The 20,212-nt window shown below is 42.6% G+C and overlaps 1 protein-coding gene across 1 annotated transcript in view; it reads right to left on the bottom strand.

Annotated features, from left to right (window-relative positions):
* DNAH2 (dynein axonemal heavy chain 2) overlaps positions 1-19,225 on the bottom strand; it is a 102,743-nt gene extending 83,518 nt beyond the window's left edge. Inside the window, exons 1-6 of the mRNA XM_018064595.1 lie at positions 19,040-19,225; positions 13,984-14,045; positions 10,496-10,666; positions 2,702-2,930; positions 2,041-2,151; positions 1,628-1,866 (exon numbers count right to left, since the gene is read on the bottom strand). Coding sequence (XP_017920084.1) covers positions 1,628-1,866; positions 2,041-2,151; positions 2,702-2,930; positions 10,496-10,666; positions 13,984-14,045; positions 19,040-19,196 — 969 coding nt within the window. The 5' untranslated portion in view covers positions 19,197-19,225. The remainder of the gene's footprint in view (positions 1-1,627; positions 1,867-2,040; positions 2,152-2,701; positions 2,931-10,495; positions 10,667-13,983; positions 14,046-19,039) is intronic.

Raw genomic sequence — 20,212 nt, 5'->3', positions numbered from 1 at the left:
TAACGCTACATAGACCTCATCACCCCAGGTCTCTGCAACCCTTTGGGATCAGAGTGTGTGCATGCCTGCTTTTCCTCACTGACTAGTTTCTAACTCAGGTTACGTGTCTATTCCTCTAGCTTTTGCCCTTGAACTAAGAACTCTGCACCAAGGAGACACTCAAGAGCTGTTGATCAACTGACCGGACATCACTTGCATTCATCCCACCTTATGGCTTCCACCATAGCCCCCCTTTCACTACCTTGTTCTCAAAGAGAATTTTAGACTTCTCCATCTAACTATAGCTCAATCCCCTTAAAGTGTGTTGGTGCATGCATAATCGTGTCCAATTCCATGCAACTCCATGGACTGTAACCCACAGATTCCTCTATCCATGGAATTTTTCAGGCAAGAATACTGGAGTGGGTTGCCATTTCCTACCCCCAGGGGATGGTCCCGACCCAGGGATCAAACCCATATGTCTGGCAGCTCCTGCATTGGCTGGTGAATTCTTTATCACTAGTGCCACCTGGGAAGCCCCAAACTCCCTTCAGTTCAGTTCAGTTGCTCAGTCATGTCCGACTCTTTGCAACCCCATGGACTGCAGCACACCAGGCCTCCATGAATATCAGTTTCAAATTCCTGCTAGGAAGAGATGGCTTCTCTCTCTGTATTTTACAGATATCTCTGATCTCTGTGTGTCACAACACTAACATAATCAGCTTGTCATATTATATAAAATTTAATTTTTTAAAAAATTTTGTTCTGACTATGCTGGATCTGTGTTGCTGCGCAGGCTTTTCTCTAAATTAGGCAAGCAGGGGCTACTCTCTAGTTGTGGCACACTGGTTCTCATTGCAGCGACTTTTGTTGCGGAGGACAGGCTCTAGGGTTTGGAGGCTTCAGGAGTTGCGGCTCCCAGGCTCTAGAGCACAGGCTCAACAGTTGTGATACAAGAAGTTAGTTGCTCCATGGCATGTGGGATCTTACTGGATCAGGGATCGAACTCACGTCTCCTGTATTGGCAAACGGATTCTTTATCGCTGAGCCACCAAGTGAAGTGAAAGTCACTCAGTCGTGTCCAACTCTTTGCGACCCCATGGACTATACAGTCCATGGAATTCTCCAGGCCAGAATACTGGAGTCGGTAGCCTTTTCCTTCTACAAGGGAGCTGCCCAACCCAGGGATCAAACCCAGTTCTCCCACATTGCAGGCGGACTCTTTACCAGCTGAGCCATAAGGGAAGCCTCTGAGCCACCAAAGCAGCCCTCAAATATAAATTTTTAAAGTGTTTCTTTTGCAGCTCTCTTTGCTGAACTGGATGGGTTCGACTTTGACCCCAGGCCACACAGTCATCTCTTTTGTGTTAGCCTTCCTTCTCAGCTGGATCGTAGGGGTTGGGCTTCTAGAGGGCACTCAACATAGTACATTTGTTAAGTAACTAGATGTCTCCCTAGTTAAACTATAAGCTCCTTGAGGCCTTGTGTTCTACTACTTTTATACTCTCCCACAAGCCTAAGTCCAAGCACTGGGTGCTTCTATCTCTGCGTTTGATGAATATGTTGACTCTCTCTTCTTAGAGCCTTACATTATCCCCACCACTGGGCACTTTCTGCCAAGTCTGCATCCTTCGATCCACTCACAAACCTGGATCTGCTGGGCCAGCTTCATGAAGGGCGCCAGATAGGATGACTTGGCGAGACGCAGGATGGACTCGATGTGCTTCACTCCCGGCTTCACCAGCTGTTTGCTGATGCCAGACAGGTCCATGCATCGGTTGCGCCAAAACTCAATCTCCTCCAAAGGACCTAAGTTTTCTCCTGTCTCCACCGACTCCTGGGCACTGAGCACCTCCTTTATCTGCCGTGTCCAGTGGATCATGGAGGCTGCCGGGGAGAGGACAAAACCTCTTGCATTTCCTTGCAGCGCTCCCCACTTTCATCCTTCCCTCCACCCCCAACAGAGCCCTCCTAACCCACCTCCTGTCCCAGCCTCTGGGCTGCCCCTCCCTACTCCTCCACCTCAGAAGCCCCGACACAGGAGCAACGCCAGCCACTCACTCTCTAGTCGCTGCACCAGCTCTTTGTCTTTAACCACCACCTCAGGCTTCATGTTCATGGCCTCTGTGGGGATGTAGAGGACGGTGTGCCCCTCCAGCTTGTACCGAGTGTCTGAGGAAATGAAAGAACCAGGAGAGTTCACAGAGGGTGATGGGTTTATGCCACCCTAGTTCCTATCATGGCTGATGATCCGGGGCCCAGGAGCTATGTGCATCTCAGGAGAGCAGGCAGGAGAAACTAGGACTCATGCTTTTTTGACATCAGGAAAATGACAGAAAGCAAGAGGGAAAACCTCGTTGAGATGTCATAAGAGACTGTCATAAAATGAGGTCTGAGAGCAATACAATGGCCTCGACACTCTCTTTCAGGACACATGCACTCCCCTGCCGCACCCACACTACCTCCAGCTTCCCTAACCCCACATGTACTCTTGGAAATTTCCAACTCTGAGCAAGTCTGAGCAACTGTTGGACCACAGAAAACTGTATCCAGATTAGAAGGCACACTGCGGACCCTGTGTCACTCATTCAGCAAACGCATTCCAAGCACCTACTCTGTGCCAAACAACGCACGTACTCAGGATCAATCTCCCACCTGCCTCACTCGCTCGACTATTGGTGGGGACTGGGGAGACAGCAGGCACCCCGGCCATTCCGCTCACCTGTCAGGCAGGCCAAGAACCTGTGCAGGTGAGAAGCAAAATGATTTCGAATGCTCTCAGGCCAGGTTGTGTTTTTAAAGATCTGAGGGGCAAAGACGCCACTAAGCAGCCGAAGCAGGGCTGGGATGTAGGCACCCCGCACTGTCCCAAACTGCACCGTCTCCTCAAAGTTCTCTGGAGTGATGGGGACCGGGGCTTGACGAATGAAGTAGACAATCTGGTTCTGGGTCTGCATTGAAGACAGTAGAGCAGAGTTCAGGGTCCATGCTATGCTATGGTCCATAGCAGCCATGCTACCCAAGGGAATCTGAGGCTCCAGTCATGAAACCCTGGTCGCATCCCCTTAGCATATCCTGATCCTTCTCCAAATATAAGAAACACGAGATGTTTCCTGTTCTTGTCAGGGACACAACAGTTTCTGTATCCAGAGGGTTGTGGAGGAAATACAGAGAGTACTCCTTGAGGGTAAAGACTGTGTATTCTCTCCAGAACCTAGCAGTGACTGGGACATACTAGATGCTCCATAAATGACAGATGGATAGATAAATGGAATGAAAAGGATACAGGAAAAGCAGAAAGGAGATGGACTTCCAGGGAAGTCCCTCCCCTAATTTTTCATTTATCCTGCAGTTTTGTTTATGCTGAGTTTTTATTGTTGTTTACATTCAAAAATGTATAGCTTTCATGTTGTTAAAACTTCTTAGTTTCTGACTTCTACATGGTTAGAAAAGTCATTCCTACTCTAAGAACAATTTCACTGTTTTTTTCTTTAGTGCTTTTGTAACTACTCTTTATAATTTATTTAACTTTAAAAACTGAAAATAAAGTACAAAGAAGAAATTCATAATCATTCATCTTCCCATTACCCAGAATTAAATTTTGGCATTTTGTATTTATTTTTTTAAAAGATTAACAACTATTATTTTTATTAAAATTATGTTAATTATAAATATCTGAAACAATGCAGAAAAGTACACAATAAAAATTTAAATGTCATTAAAATTCCACCATGTAGACACTAATCATTATCATTAGAGAAAATATTATTCTAGACATCTCTTGTAGATATATATACAGAAAAATAAAAAATTATTTCAAAATAAGATCATGCTATTTTTAATTAAAAGTATTGAATTTAATGGAATAAAAAGACACTGATAAATTGTTGAGCTCCAAATAGATGTTTCTTTAGGTGTAAGAGAGATTTCTTCCTAAAAGACTCCTTTCTAAGGTTATAAGAAAGATTATGAAAAATATTAAGAGGTTAGTTTTCTCCAGGATTCCCTGGTGGTCCAGTGGTTAGAACTTAGCCCTGCCATTGCTGTTGGCCCAGGTTCAACCCCTGGTCAGGCAACTAAGGTCTCGCAAGCCAAGTAGCTAAAAAACAAAGGTTAGTTTTCTCATTACCTTTCCATTTTAACTTCAACTGACTCACCGCTTTGAAAGGTAGGAACATGGGCATGCATCCTCATACTTTCTCTCATTTTCTTATCACTTCCCAATTTTTGTTATACTATTATTTGGACATCCCTTCATCTAGATCCACTAATTGTTAACATTTTGCCATATGTGTGCATGACTGCACTCTCTTCTCTCGCCATCTCTGTCTCTCATCCTCTATCGCTCTGCTGAGCCATTTCAGAATTGTAGCAGACGTTATAAAACTACACCCTTACATACTTCAGCATATGGCTCCTAAAAGTGAGGATATTCACCAACACTCCCCAAACTAATTATCACACTCAGAAAATTGAACTTCATTTAATACTTTACATAATACATCGTTCACATTCAAATTTTCCCAGTGGTCCAAATAATGTCATTTACAGCTGCTTTCTTCCCACCCAGGATCCAATTCAGATCACACAAGGTTTCTTTCTTTCATGACAGTGATATTTCTAATACTCCGGGCCAGTTGATTTTCCAAATGTCCCTTAATTTTAATTTATCGGATTGTTTCCTCATTACTAGATCCAAGTTAAATATTCTTGGCAGGAATACCACATAGGTGATGTTTCCAAATAATTAATTTCCCTGAATGTAAGCAGCTTAACTAAGACATGTGTTGACATTAAACATTATGTAACAAATTTTTGTGGAATAAAGTATGTCCTTTCAGTTCCCCCATTCAGTTCCTTCAGCAGTTCAGGGAAATTCTCTGTATTCTATTTTAAAATTTATATTTTGTTTAGTTAGCTGGCTCCCTATGTTAGATTACCTGTGTCTGTCTTTCACGTCTATCAACTTCTAATTGTATTGTCATTGGTTTTTTCTTTTCCCTACACTGTAATTATCTCAAGCCTCTGTTCTATGTCCATTCATATTTTCAGCAATAGTTATTCAGTCCCTTGCTGTTTCTAACCTACTAGTTTTAACATGTAAACATGCTGCTTTATTTATTTCAAAAATCTGCATTCACTCTTTTATTTCATTCTCACATTTTATTGTTTCGTTGCTCAGCTTTTTAAAAAATTAAATTCTTATTAAGTCGTATTGAAACATGATGCTGGTGTGAAAAACTGCCTTCTGTTCAGTTACATTTTCCTCATGTGCATGCTTTGTTCTGCTGTCTTTCTCCCCTGATGTAGTATGCTTGTAGTTGCCCTGCAATTCCTTTTCACTTGCCTCATGCTTGCTCCGCTCTCTGAATTCATTCCTTCTGCTTTCAAGTACTGTGGGTGACTTCCTGACGTCCCACTGTGAAAGCCCACTTTGATTTCCCCCTTGAAATTAAAGTGAAATGACTGGGTATTTTACATTCCATTCACTTTTCTCTAGATTAAAATAATAGCGTGAGGGGATGAGTAGGTAGTTAAGACCAATTTAAAACAGTGTAAAATCTTTGTTAAAATGCATAGGCTCTTTCTCTCTTTTCAGATTTTGTTAAATATTCTGAGGTTCACTCCATTTCACTGCTGGTGGTGGTGAGGAGGGGTGTCCACCATTCCTGCAGGGAGAACGGTTTCCTTAAATCAGTGCACAGACCTTTCATTGGTGCCCACTTTCAAAGTTTATTAGATCAGATTTTGCTTCTTTCCTAGTTTGTTTACTCTTGGGTGCTTGCTTTTGTTTGTTTGTTTTTCTGGCTTTACTTTTTGCTATTGTTCCAAGTATTCAAAAGAAATAACTTCTTAAGGAAGTTTTTCAACAGTCCATCTTGACCTAGAATACAATTAAATCCGTGATCTATGTAGAATTTATTTCCTTTGGGCTGCGCTGGGTCTTCACTGCTGCGAGGGTTTTTCTCTACTTGTGGCGAGCAGGGGCCTTTCTCTAGTTGCGGTGCATTGGCTTCTCACTGCGCTGACTTATCTTACTGTGCAGCACAGGCTCAGTAGTTGTGGCACCTTGGCTTAGTTGCTCCTTGGCATGTGGGATCTTCCTGGACCAGGGATCAAACTGTGTCTACTGCATTAGCAGGCAGATTCTTTACCACTGAGCCACTGGGGAAGCCCTAGAATATATGCTGGCATGGGAAAAAGGCTTTTTTCAGCTTTGCCAAACCATAATTGACAAATTAAAATTGTGTTTAAGGTGTACACATTGCTATTTTGTGGCTTCCTGGTGGCTCAGCTGGTAAAGAATCTGCTTGCAATGTGGGAGACCTGGGTTCGATCCCTGGGTTAGGAAGATCCCCTGGAGGAGGGCATGGCAACCCACTCCAGTATTCTTGCCTGGAGAATCCCCATAGACAGAGGAGCCTGGTGGGCTACAGTCCATGGGGTTGCAAAGAGTCGGACATGACTGAGCCACTTTCACTTTCCTTGCTGTTTTGATATAAATGTGCATTGTGAAATTATCACTGCAATCAAACTAATTAACATATCTATTATTCCATATGGTTACCATTCTCCTTTCTTTTTGTAATGAGAACACTTAAGATCTACCCTTTAGCAAATTATACAGTAATATTAACTACAGTTACCACACTGTATATTAGATCTCCAGAACTTATTAACCTTGCATAAATGAAATTCTGTATCATTTCCCCCTAGTCTTACCGAAATATAATTGACCCATAACATTGTATTAGTTTAAGGTAAACAATGTAATGCTTTGATATGTATATCTATTGCAAAAATGATTACCACAATAAGTCCCAGCTAACATTTATCAGCTTACATAGTTACAATTTTTTTCTTATCAGAACTTTAAAAATCTACTCCCTTAGCAACTTTCAAATATATAATCCACTATTGTTAATTAGAATCACCGTGCTATACTGTACATCACATCCCCAGAACTTATAACTGGAAGTTTGTACCTTCTGGCCAACTTCACCCATTTTCCATACTCCCTCACCCCCAACTCTGGTAACCACCAATCAGTCCTCTTTTTCCCTCCTCTGGTTCTCAATCTGTGCCGTTCTCTGTTCCTATGAGGTGTTGTTTTTTTTCCCCCAGATTTCACATATAAGTGAGATCATACAGTATTTGTCTTTCTCTGTATTATTGCACTAAGCATAATACCCTCCAAGGCCACCTGAAAGTGACAGTGAAGTCACTCAGTCATGTCTGACTCTTTGCAACCCCATGGACTGTAGCCTACCAGGCTCCCCTGTCCATGGGATTTTCCAGGCAATAGTACTGGAGTGGATTGCCATTTCCTTCTCCAGGGGATCTTCCTGACCCAGGGATTAAACCCGGGTCTCTCGCATTGTAGACAGATGCTTTACCATCTGAGCCACCAGGGAACTCCAAGGCCACCTATGTTGTTGCAAATGGCAAGATATTTTTTCTTTCTCATTGCTGAATGATATTCCATTGTGTGTGTATGTATGGTATGCGTGTGTGTATATATATATACATATATACATTTTCTTTATCCACTTATCCAATGATGGACACTCAAGCTGATTCCACATCTTAGCTATTATAAATAGTACTATAATGTACATGGGGGTGCCAGTATTTCTTTGAGAGTGATTTCATTTCCTCTGGATACATACTCAGAAGTGGAATTGCCAGATCATATGGTAGTTCAATGTGTTTTTTTTTTCAGGAACCTCCATACTGTTTTCCACAACTGCACCAATTTACATTCCCAGTGCACAAGGGTTCCCTTCTCTCCACACCTTCATCAATATTTGTTATCTCTTGTCTTTTTGACGACAGCCATTCTAACAGGCATGAGGTGATACCTCATTGTGGTTTTGATTTGAACTTCTCTGATTAGTGACACTGAGCACCTTTTCTGGTACCTGTTGGCCATTTGTACATCTTCTTCGGAAAAATGTCTTTTCAATTCTTCTGCAGATTTTTAAATCAGATTGTTTGTTTCTCGCTATTAAATTGTATGAGTTCTTTATGTATATTTTGGACATGTATTCATATCTTATCAGATACAGGATTTGCAAATATTTCCTCCCATTCATAGTCTGCCTTTTCATTTTGTTGATGATTTTCCTTTGCTGTGTAAGAAGCTTTTAGTTAGATATAGTCCCACTTGTTTATTTTTGCTTTTGTTGCCTTTATTGTAGTGACAGAAAATTTGTACCCTTTGATCAACAGCTCCCTATTTCCCTCTTGCCCAAGCTATCTACATTTTTAAAATGGAAAACCTTTGTTTTCCATGTTTCCCAATTCTATTCATGGAATAATCCATCTTTCCCCACAGATTTTAAATGCTACTTTTGTAGAAAATGCTTGCCTATATGTTTCATTTATTTCTGCTTCTTTGCTGTTGCTTATATAATACATATTCCTGCCCTGGTCTACTTTCAGTTCACTTCAGTCACTCAGTCGTGTCCGACTCTTTGCAGCCCCATGAACCACAGCATGCCAGGCCTGCGTATCCATCACCAACTGCCAGAGTCTACCCAAACCCATGTCCATTTAGTCGGTGATGGCATCCAACCATCTCATCCTCTATCGTCCCCTTCTCCTCCTGCCCCCAATCCTTCCCAGCATCAGGGTCTTTTTTCCGATGAGTCAGCTCTTCGCATCAGGTGGCCAAAGTGTTGGAGTTTCAGCTTCAACGTCAGTCCTTCCAGTGAACACCCAGGACTGATCTTTAGGATTGACTGGTTGGATCTCCTTGCAGTCCAAGGGACTCTCAAGAGTCTTCTCCAACACCACAGTTTAAAAGCATCAATTCTTCAGTGCTCAGCTTTCTTTATAGTCCAGCTCTCACATCCATACATGACTACTAGAAAAACCATAGGCTTGACTAGACGGACCTTTGTTTTGATTACTCTTATTTATTTATTTTTGGCTGCACTAGGTCTTCATTGCTATACCCAGGCTTTCTCTAGTTGCAGTGAGTGGAGGCTACTCTCCAGTTGCTCCGTGTTCGGGCTTCTTATTGCAGTGGCTTCTCTCATTGCAGATCACGGGCTCTAGGGTGCTCCCACTTCAGTAGTTGTAGTACATGGGCTCAGCAGTTACAGCTCACGGGCTCAGAATTTGCAGTTCCCGGGCTCTAGAACATGGGCTCAGTAGTTGTGACACACAAGGCTTAGTTGCCCCAGGTATGTAGCATCTTCACAGACCAAGGATTGAATCCATGTCCTCTGCATTGGCAGGCAGATTCTTAACCAGTGGACAACCAGGCCAGTCCTAATTACTGTAATTTAATAAAAGATTTTCATTCACAGGTCTCCTTCATCACTTTCCTTCTTCATCATTTTATTTTTTTGCTATTTTATTTTTCAGGATATACTTTTAAAAATCCTTTACACTAGCAATCTAGGGACTGGGTACTTCAATTGGAGTTATAATAAAATGGTACATTTATTTGGATGGAATGATCTTCATAATATTAAGATTCCCACTCAGAAACAGGATAGGGCTCATCATTTATTAAATTTTCTTTTGTGGCCTGCAAAAAAGTTGTTTTCCTTCATATACATCCTAAGTTTTTGGCATATTTTTGTTACTTTTCTGAATGAAATTTTTTTGTGTGATGCATTATAGCCAATTATTGCCAATATACAGGAAAAAGAGATAGCCTGTTTTGGGCTTTGCTTAATAAGGAAGCTTTATAAATTGCATCATTGTGCAGGACCATGCGACTCTTCATTATCATTTCAATTTTTGTATGTGGACCAATAAAAGCCAGGCAATAGCCTTTTTCTTTTCCAAAATTTTATTTCCCCAAATTTCAAACATACAGAAACACTAAAAGAATTTTACAATAATACCCTGTACACCCACCACCCATATTCTACCACTAACTTTACTATACATCTGTCTTTTAACTATTTTCCTACCTGTGGTTTACCTTTCACTACTGTATCCTCCCCACTGTTGAATTAGTTACCTATCTAACCCATGAAAGCCTTTAATAGTTCCCTCTGGAATAAAGCCAAATTCTTTAGCATAACATTCAAGGCCCTTCAGAGGCAGACACCAACCCACCTTTTTAGTATCATTTCCCCAACTCCTCGTTTCTTTGCACATAAAGTGTTCTTTACCTGGATGCTCTTACTCAGCCTCAATGAAATCCTACTTACCCTTCATCCCCGACTCAAGTATTTCCTCCATCACCAGGCCTTGCCAGCATTCCAGGGGCTACATTAGTTGCTCCCATAAGACTGTTATAAAGTTTCGTCCAGGCATCATAATATATTGTAAATATTTTTTATATGTCTGTCTTCCCTACTAGACCAAGAGATCATCAAAAGCAAAACCCTGCCTCATTTCTCTCTGTATTCTGCTGCCAAGCAGGGTGTCCAACACACTGTGAGGCTCAACAGACCTTGGGCATGAGAGATTAGATACAGATGACTGGGGTCTGCGGAACCCTCAGCCCCGTGGGGAGAACACCTTGGGGTCTGGGTGGTGGAGTACGCACCTGCACAGGCACTCCCAGGTCTAGCTTCAGCCCCATACAAGGGTCGATGAAGACGGTGAGGATGGGTTCTGAAGGGTCCTGGGCAAAGTGTTCCAGAACAGCGCTGTGCTCCTCTGTCCACGTGGCATCCGCCAGTCCTGTCAGTACAGCTCGGGACAGGAAGAGGGGCTTCTGCAGAATGAGAGCAGGGGGCCAGAGCAGGCACAGCTGTCAGTGTAGGTCACTTCTCCCTTCCACTGCCATGTGTGGGAGTCATGGGGAGTGAGAGGAGGCAGGTAGGTTCGGAAGAAAAAGCTGAGGACCAACTGACTGATAGGTTTCAAGCTTTCGAAGAAACAAGACAATAAGATCCTCTTCCCTCTATGAGTAAAAATAGAATGGATCATAGAGGAAGACTAAGGGATAGTATCTTTCTGAGATATTTCATTTATGCCTGTGGTTGTAAAAATGTCTTATCAAGCAACCTTCAACCTCACAATAAAACTAAATTAAGGGAACATGTAGGATATTAGCCTCAGTTAAGCAATTAGGGGCAAGAGGATTACAAGCTGGAAAAAGAATAAAGGTAGAAGAGCAATTTTTCCATGATGTGGCCTCCACAGACTACTGGAATACATTTACTACACTGGGCAAAAGTTAACTGGCCCAGCAGTGAGAAAAAAAGAAAAAGGGAGGGGAAAAGACAAAACTGGAAAACAACAAAGGACAAATCAATTGGATGGAAAATCGGTCATAATTGGTGGCTAGAAAAAACATAGCATTATTTAGAACAGTATTAAATACATTAAGAAAGCTAGAGGATATGAAGACTTGGCTCAGGAAACTGGAGAAGTCACCCTGTCCTCCCCATACTTCTAGAAGATGAGAAGAAATCCCTTTTGCTTACAGTTTCCAGGTCAAGAAAATTTAACCACTGATCCAAAATCTTTCATATATAAAGACATGCATAAAAGAACTTTCCTGATGGTTCAGTGACTAAGACTCTGTGATCTCAATGCAGCGGGCCAGATTTCAATCCCTAGTCAGGGAACTAGGTCCCACATGGCACAACTAAAGATTCCAAGTGCCACAACTAAGACCTGGCACAGCCAAATAAATAAATATATTTTTAAAAAATTTACAATAGCTAGGACATGGAAGCAACCTAGATGTCCTTTGGCAGATGAATGGATAAGAAAGCTATGGTACATATACACAATGGAATATTACTCAGCTATTAAAAGGAATGTATTTTAATCAGTTCTAATGAGGTGGATGAACCTGGAGCCTATTATACAGAGTGAAGTAAATCAGAAAGAAAAACACCGATATAGTATATTGACACATATATCTGGAATCTAGAAAGATGGTAACGATGACCCTTATGCAAGACAGCAAAAGAGACACAGATATAAAGAACAGACTTTTGGATTCTGGGGGAGAAGATGAGGGCGGGATGATTTGAGAGAATAGCACTGAAACATGTATATTAGCATATGTGAAACAGATCACCAGTCCAAGTTTGATGCATGAAACAGGGCACTCAAAGCTGGTGCACTGGGACAACCCTGAGGGATGGGATGGGGAGGGAGATGGGAGGAGGGTTCAGGATGTCGGACACACATACACTCATGGCTGATTCATGTCAATATATGGGAAAAAAACACTACAATATTGTAAAGTAATTACCCTCCAACTAAAATTAATTAATTTTTTAAAAAGACATGTATGAAGACCCAGTGAGAAGAACACTAAGGATATGAACAAACATTTCATGCTATTAAAAAGAGAGAGAGAGAGGAAATGAAAATTGGAAAAATATTCAATTTCACTTGAAATTAAAGAAATAAAAATAAACACAGCAAAAGTATATCATGTATTGCCTATAATTATTAAAAAAGAAAAAAAAAACCTGCTAAACTGCTAATACCCAGGCTTGGAAAGGGTTTGTTGCTAGTATGAGGGCAAAAACTGCAGTTTGTTTGAACAATAGTTTGGCATTATGTATTAAAGGTGTTACAAATGTTCTTTACTCTTTGATTCAGGAACTCCATATCCAGGAATCTAATTTTAGGAAATACTAAGTATTTCAAAATATGTTCGTTTTATTTACAAAATTCATCACAGTACTATGAAAGCAAAAAAAAATCATAAATGGAAAAATGTCCAAGAGTAAGGATTTAACTACGGTACATATACCTTATCAAGCACTGTGTGAACATTTAAAATGGTGCTTACAGGGAATTCCCTGGCAATACGGTGGTTAGGGGGCTTCCCAGGTAGCGTTAGTGGTAAAGAACCCACCTGCCAACGTGGGCTTGATCCTTGGGTGGGGAAGATCCTCTGGAGGAGGACATGGTAACCTACTCCAGTATTCTTGCCTGGAGAATACCATGGACAAAGGAGCTTGGCATGTTACAGCTCATAGGGTCACAAAGAGTTGGACAGGACTGAAGTGACATAGCACACACGCCAGTGGTTAGGACTCCGCGTTTTCACTTCCCCAGGACCAGGTTCAATCTCTGGTTGAGAACTAAGATCCCACAAACCTCGAGGCACAGCCCCCAAAAAGAGGCGTCTTGTGATTTACGCATTTCTGATAAAAAATAACAGCATCCCAAATTTTTTTTAAGGTTCTTTTTTAAGGAGCTTAGTTCCCCTTACACTGGGAGCACAGAGTCTTAATCACTGTAATTCCAGGGAAATCCCCTGTATTTTTTTTTTAAGAATGTAATAACATGAAGAATGATAAAATGTTTTGTGAAAAAGCCTAATTTAAAAAGTATAATGTGTAGTATAGTTAAGATTGTTAGAAAACAAAATAACTCTCAAATCTACAGAAAGAAAGGACATATACTCAATTATTAACATTGAATGTGTTTAGTCATAAATTTCATTTTCCCTTTCTTTGTTTTACTTTTCTGTCCCTTCCAGTTTTTTCTTTAATGAGTAGTTGTTACTTTGCTTTCCCTTTCTAGAAAGTTCAAGGTCACTATTCTTCTAACCCAGGTTAGAAGGTGTCCCCAGGCTCTGATGCAGCTTGAAAATAAAGGTGTAGGGGTCATGGAGTGTCAATTTCTGAAAGTATTTCAAGTGGCTTCTGTAAACTTTTCAGCCAAAAGAGAGCGCTAAAGGACAGGAAGAAAGAGGGTGTCTTAGAAATTAGGACAGTGTCCGCCAGCTTGTTCAACCTGTCCAAATGTTCACCCATTCGACAGATAAAGCTTGCCACATTTTGACCCAAGATGGAGAGCCGAGGAAGGGCCTGAAAAGAGTCCTGTTCCCTCCTGAAAGCTCTCTTCTTCTGGAGGAATAGGGGGCACAGATAACTCTGCCCTTTACTCAGTGTACTGGATTTGCAGTGAGCAGGCTACCAGTTTCTGCTGGTAGAAAGAAAAGGTATCAAGCGACAGACTGAAGAGAATTCCTCAAACACCATTGTGCAACTGATCCTTTGATTCACCAATTGCTGATGAGGAATACTTGTTTCAACAAAAACGCAAACTTACCACATCTACCTCACGCTCCTCTAATTCTTCTTTCTGTATTTCAGGTTGCTCCAATACTGGCTCTGGGAAGAAAATTCAAAAATGAAAGCATTCCTTTAAAAATTAAATATAAAAAAAAATTAAATATAGAGTCACCATCAGTCAGTTCAGTTCAGTTCAGTCGCTCAGTAGTATCCGACTCTTTGCAACCATATGATCCAGTAATTCTAGGTATACCCAACAGAACTGGAAGCAGGGACTCAAACAGATATTTGTATGCCCATGTTCACAGCCATTCACAATGCCGGAGAAGGCAATGGCACCCCACTCCAGTACCCTTCCCTGGAAAATCCATGGACAGAGGAGTCTGGTAGGCTGCAGTCCATGGGTCGCTAAGAGTCGGGCAAGACTGAGCGACTTCACTTTCACTTTTCACTTTCATGCATTGGAGAAGGAAATGGCAACCCACTCCAGTGTTCTTGCCTGGAAAATCCCAGGGGCGGGGAAGTCTGGTGGGCTGATGTCTATGGGGTCGCACAGAGTCAGACACGAATGAAGCGACTTAGCAGCAGCAGCAGCATGTTCACAGCACTGCTATTCACAACAGCCAAAAGGCAGAAACAACCCAAGTGTCCACCAAAGATGAATGGATAAACAAATTGCAGCGGAATATTAATCGGCCATGAAAAAGGAGAGTCTGCTACAATATGACAACGTGGATGAAAATGTAACATTAAGTGAAAGAAGCCAGTCACAAAAGACAGTATATTGTATGATTCCACTTATATAAAATGTCCACAACAGGCAAATTCAAAGACACAGAAAGTACCAGATTAATGGTTACCAGGATCTGGGAGGAAAGGGGAATGGGGAGTGACTGTTAAGAGGCTAAGCTCTCATGAAACATAGAAGTAAAGATATAGTGGCCATCGGATGCCAGTTTCTCAAGGTACCTGAAGCAGCTTTTGGTGAAGGAGTTAAAATGCTCTAAAATTAGGGACTTCCCTGGTGGTCCAGTGGTTAAAACTCCCAATACAGGGGGCCCCCATTGGATCCCTAGTTGGGGAAATAGATCCCATGTGCTATAACTAGAGTTCACACGCAGTAACCAAAGACCTCGAATGCTGAAACTAAGACTTGATGCAGACAAATAAATAATTTTTTTAATGTTCTAAAATTAGATAGTGGAGATGGTTGCATAGGCTGGTGAATACAGCAAAAATCACTGAATTATATACTTTAAAAGTATGAATTTTAAAAAAATATTGATTGATTGATTTATACATGTATTTAGTCTGCATTAGGTCTTAGTTGTGGTGCTTGCCTGGCAGCATATGGGATCTTAGCTCTCCAACCAGGGATCAAACCCATGTCCTCCACATTGGAAGGTGGTCTCTTAACTACTGGACCACCAGTGAAGTCCCAAACACATGAACTTTATAGTAAGTGGATTATATCTTAATTTTCTTTAAAAAAAAAGCTGGCAGGGGTGCAGAGGGAGGCAGGGGAACGAAGGCAGTCAGTATTAAGGTTATTCTAGCCACTCAGCTTCTGGCCTGCCATTCCTCCCCTAGCCTCTTCCCACATTGAGAAGCTGAGACCCTCAGAAATTGGCCCCTCTCCAAGCACCCCCACCCCGACTCTGGATGCCATAAAAGTCAAGGGGGTGTTTCTCTCCCTCATGATCTGTTGTTCGCACTGAAGACTGGAGCAAAACAGGTGGGTTTCCCATCTCCTGTGGGCTGAAAGGAGGAAGGAACAGATGAGATGGAACCACAAGACCTTGGGGAACAGGACACTCAGAGAACAGGACACTCAGACTTCCAGAAAGAAAACCTAAGAGGGGAGTAAAGCAAAGAAGTTGAGGAAGGAAATCATGAGGAAGATGGAACAGCTGACTCTAGGAGCTCAGGAGTGAGAGGGATGTGTAGTCGAGACAGCCAAGGCCCTTCGAGAAAGCCAAGTGCGTCCAAGGTTGCAGACAGGAACGAGGCAGAGAGAACGAGACTTAGACCATCTCAAGAGTAAATAGGTTTCGTCTTCTATAGTACGATTTATATAAAATCTAAACCATGCAATATGATACTAATATGTGATGGTCATAGATACATGCATTAAAAATTTAAGAAAACAAGCTTGAGAATGACAAACATCAACTCAGGATAGCAGTGACCTTTGGAGAAGGAGAGAAGGGCTTGAGGGGCAGGGGACAGAGGGATTCATTTGTTGCTATCATAATTAATTTAGACATTGGGTAATGGATACATGGATGTTCATTATCTTTTTCTCTACACTTTTTCTTCTTTGCCTGAAATACGGGTCTACAATCCCTTGTCCAAAACTCTTCAGTTCAGTTCAGTTTAGTCGCTCAGTTGTGTCCGACTCTTTGCAACCCCATGAATCACAGCATGCCAGGCCTCCCTGTCTATCACCAACTCCCGGAGTTCACTCAAACTCACGTTCATCGAGTCGGTAATGCCATCCAGCCATCTCATCCAAAACTCTCAGGATCACATATATCTCGGCATTTAGACTTGTAATATAGTATGGTATGTGAGACCCCCACCCACCTCCCAGGGGCTCTAGAGCAGCACTCCACTTTTCATGTTAGTATTCCTGCAGTAAAACATAGGAAAATTTATACTAAGTGGCTTAAATAGACTATAAATACCTCAAGTCAGTTTAGGTTATATTTTACCACCAAATAAGTTTGGAAGCCAAACTCTGAGGGGAAAAAAAAAAACTTTTAGTTCTCAAGGCTTTTTAAAATTATAGATATGAGATTATGAACCTGTACTTCTCCTTCTTTTCTTAGTGGAAATGGCTATCAACTAGAACTTCGAAAGGGTGTCTGCCCTTTAAGCCGCCATCCTTCACCCAGAAGTGTTTAGGCCTGGTCTTAGTCTGTTCCAGGCTACTATAACAAAATATCAGTTTGTTGTCACTGTTCAGTCACTAAGTCATGTCCAACTCTTTGGGACCCCAGGGACTGTAGCCCAAGAGGTACCTCTGTCCTCCTCTATCTCTGGGAATTTGCTCAAATTCATGTCCACTGAGTCGGTGATGCTATCTAACCATCTCATCCTCTGTCACCCCTTTTTCCTTTTGCCTTCAATCTTTCCCAGCATCAGGGTCTCTTCCAGTGAGTCAGCTCTTCGCATCAGGTAGCCAAAGTATTGGAGCTTCAGCTTCAGCATCAATCCTTCCAATGAATATTCAGGGTTGGTTTCCTTTTAGGATTGTCTGGTTTACAGTCTCCTTACAGTCCAAGGGACTCAAGAGCCTTTTCCAGCACCACAATTTAAAATCATCAATTCTTCCGCACTCAGCCTTCTTTATGGCCCAACTCTCACATCCGTAAATAACTACTGGAAAAACCATAGCTTTGACTATATGAACCTTTGTCAAAGTGATGTCTTCACTTTTTAATACACTGTCTAGGTTTGTCATAGCTTTTCTTCCAAGGAGCATCTTTTAATTTCACGGCTACAGTCACTTTCTGCAGTGATTTTGGAGAGCAAGAAAACAAAGTTTATCACTGCTTCCCCATTCCCCCCCTTACTTCTAAGCAGCAGACATTTATTTGTCAAAGTTCTGGAGGCTGAGGTCCGAGTTCAGGGTGCCAGCAAGGCTGGCACCTCTTAGGTGTGAGGGCCCTCTTCTGGGTCGCAGACCTCTCTATGTATCCTCACATGGTGGAAGTGAACACGGATTCTCTCCGGGTCGCTTCTTATAAGGCATGAATCCCACTCATGACAGTTCCCTCATGATTTAAGCACCACCCAAAGGCCCCACCTAGTAAGACCATCATATTGGGCATTAAAATTATAATATATGAATTTGGGCAGGGAGATACACAAACATTCAGACCATAGTAGGCCCCCTCTGGCTCCAGTAGGACAAGCTTCAATTCCTCCCAACTCCAAAGACTACAGGAATTAATATTCATTTCAGGGCTGCCTTGGAGACCCAAGTCTTCTCTGAACCTCTATCAAGTGTCAGCTAGAAAGCTGACATCAAACAATTAAAAGGCTTAGAGCTAAAGAGATCCTTGGTGTTTGGGGTTAATGCTTTCATTTAGAAGTTCTTCCATTCCCACCCCAGAGGATTCTCCAAATTGAACCTCACTGCCTTCCTTCTTTCCTCCTGCTGCTTCTGGTATCCAGCTTCTAGAAGCCAGTCCCACTTTAAACAGCTTTTAAGAACTCAAAAGAAAAAAAAAAAAACTGTACGCTTCTAATGTCTAGATCCCAGGGCAAGGCTCTTTGTACCCTGGACCTTTCTCCCACGCCCACGCCTAATCTCTCACCTTTTCCTGTTAAAAAGAGATTCTATTTCTTTCCATCTTGACAGGGTGGTAAGAGTATGGGAAACCCCAGGTAGAAGGGCAGGGCTATCTGTAGCTGAGTCATAGTTACACTGGCCAGCCCTCTAAGGGACCGCCCAGCGACAGCACCTTTCAACCCTAATGGCCTCAGCTCACCCACCATGGAGGAATCCCCCCCAAATCAAAGCCACAAGAGGCAGACTCTTTAAACTCTTTTCTTCCTCAATCTAGATGTCAGGCTTCTTTTCCTGTGGCCTTGAACCGGAACACCCTTAGTCTACCAAGACCCTGTCAAACTGAGGGCGGAGACACAACAACTTTAAACAGATGGGAGAAAGATTCAGTCGGGCTTAGGATTCAAAGGATGGCAAAGCAGGCTGAGTCTCCATGGTGATGGGCTTAATGAGAGGAAACCACTATTTGTTTTGCCACCCAGGGTGAGATAGGAAGAGATCAAACCCTCTTCACTGGTGTAGGAGCAACCAGGAACACTTGAAATAAGAAGGAAAAGGCTAGGATAGAAGATTTGTTGGTGAGCTCTGGGTGCACTGGGGAGAAATTTTAAGACTGAAAGAACAAGTATAAGACTGGCCAGGAGGGAAAACCCCAAACAAGGGAATTAGCAGCGGCCTGAAATTCAACTAAACTCCTTTCTTCTTACCCAGAAGACACAGAACCTGCTCCACGACCCTAAAACGCTCTTCAAATACAAACATTCTGCTTCCATGTCTCTCTCCAGCAGGTACCAACCAGGGTTCTCCTTGATGGTCTCGGGCTCTGCCTGGACCTCGCTGCTGGCCGGCAAGGTGATCTCCTCGACCTGTGCATCCAGAGTAGACTGGGGAGCTCGCCGGCGGGCGCTTCCCCGGCTAGTCACTTTCCGCTTTTTGTCAGCTTTGCTGGACATCGTGTAGGCAAAACCTGCAGATACACGGACACTGGGGGTCCACAACCAGCTCTACCCCCAAACCTCAGTCCTTTCCCTGGGATACCCCACTTTCTTCAGGGCCTTGGGTTAAAAATCAAAATCAGTCCCTGAAGACATTAGGAATAAATGGAAGCTAAATATGAAGGCACAGGGAATTCCCTGGCATCCCAGTGGTTAGGACTCTGTACATCCACTGCAGGGGGCATGGGTTCCATCCCTAGTTGGGGAACTAAGATCCCGCCTGCCCCGTGGCATGGCCAAGAAATAAAAATAATAAAAATGATGGTAAGCAGACACCCACTAATGAGGATATAGGAACCCCTATCTCTGCCCAGAGGTGTGAGAACATAGATAACTAAGAAAAGATCTACCAGCTGAGGTGTGGCTGCACACACCCTCAATCACTCAGGGCCATGGTGAGTGAGCGAGGGCCCAGGGAAGAGAACACTGTCCTCAGGTTCCTTTTTTCCACACTCTCACTCACTGTGTCAAGTCACTAAGCAACCAAGATGATTTTCCTATGTATCTCCTTTCCTCCAAGTTCCCCCCTGGAAGGAGGGGGAAAATGTCCCTCCTACCCACACTAAAATCTGTGACCTCCTTAAACAAGGAAAAATCAGTAATTGCAATGTGTCTCTTTAGCTTTCCATTCCTGAGTGGTAGGAACCCTGTTCTGAGTGTACTGAAAGGTCTCTTAGCCTAGCTGGCTGTGTTTCTCTGTGCTGACCAATTAATGAAGACTAATATCATTCAATTTCGGATGCCTTGAAAACAGACTGGAAAAATGAAGGACAAAAGTCATCCAACACTGAACTTGGAATTGTGTCTAGGGGAGGAAGAAACGGGGTGATAAGAAGTCCCCAGGAATGTCTCTCTCAGAAAAGTGGGATGGTGGGAAGCAGGGCATCTCTGGCGGGCACCCAGGGCAATGTCTGACGGCTGGGTAGTCCCTCTTCACTCAGCTCCAGTCTGACAGACACCTGTGGCTTTTCTTC

Source organism: Capra hircus, chromosome 19 (genome assembly GCF_001704415.2).
Source record: "Capra hircus breed San Clemente chromosome 19, ASM170441v1, whole genome shotgun sequence".
NCBI classification, from domain to species: Eukaryota; Metazoa; Chordata; class Mammalia; order Artiodactyla; family Bovidae; genus Capra; species Capra hircus.
Note: the sequence above shows the minus strand (reverse complement) of the source record. Positions and strands in the feature narration are given on the sequence as shown.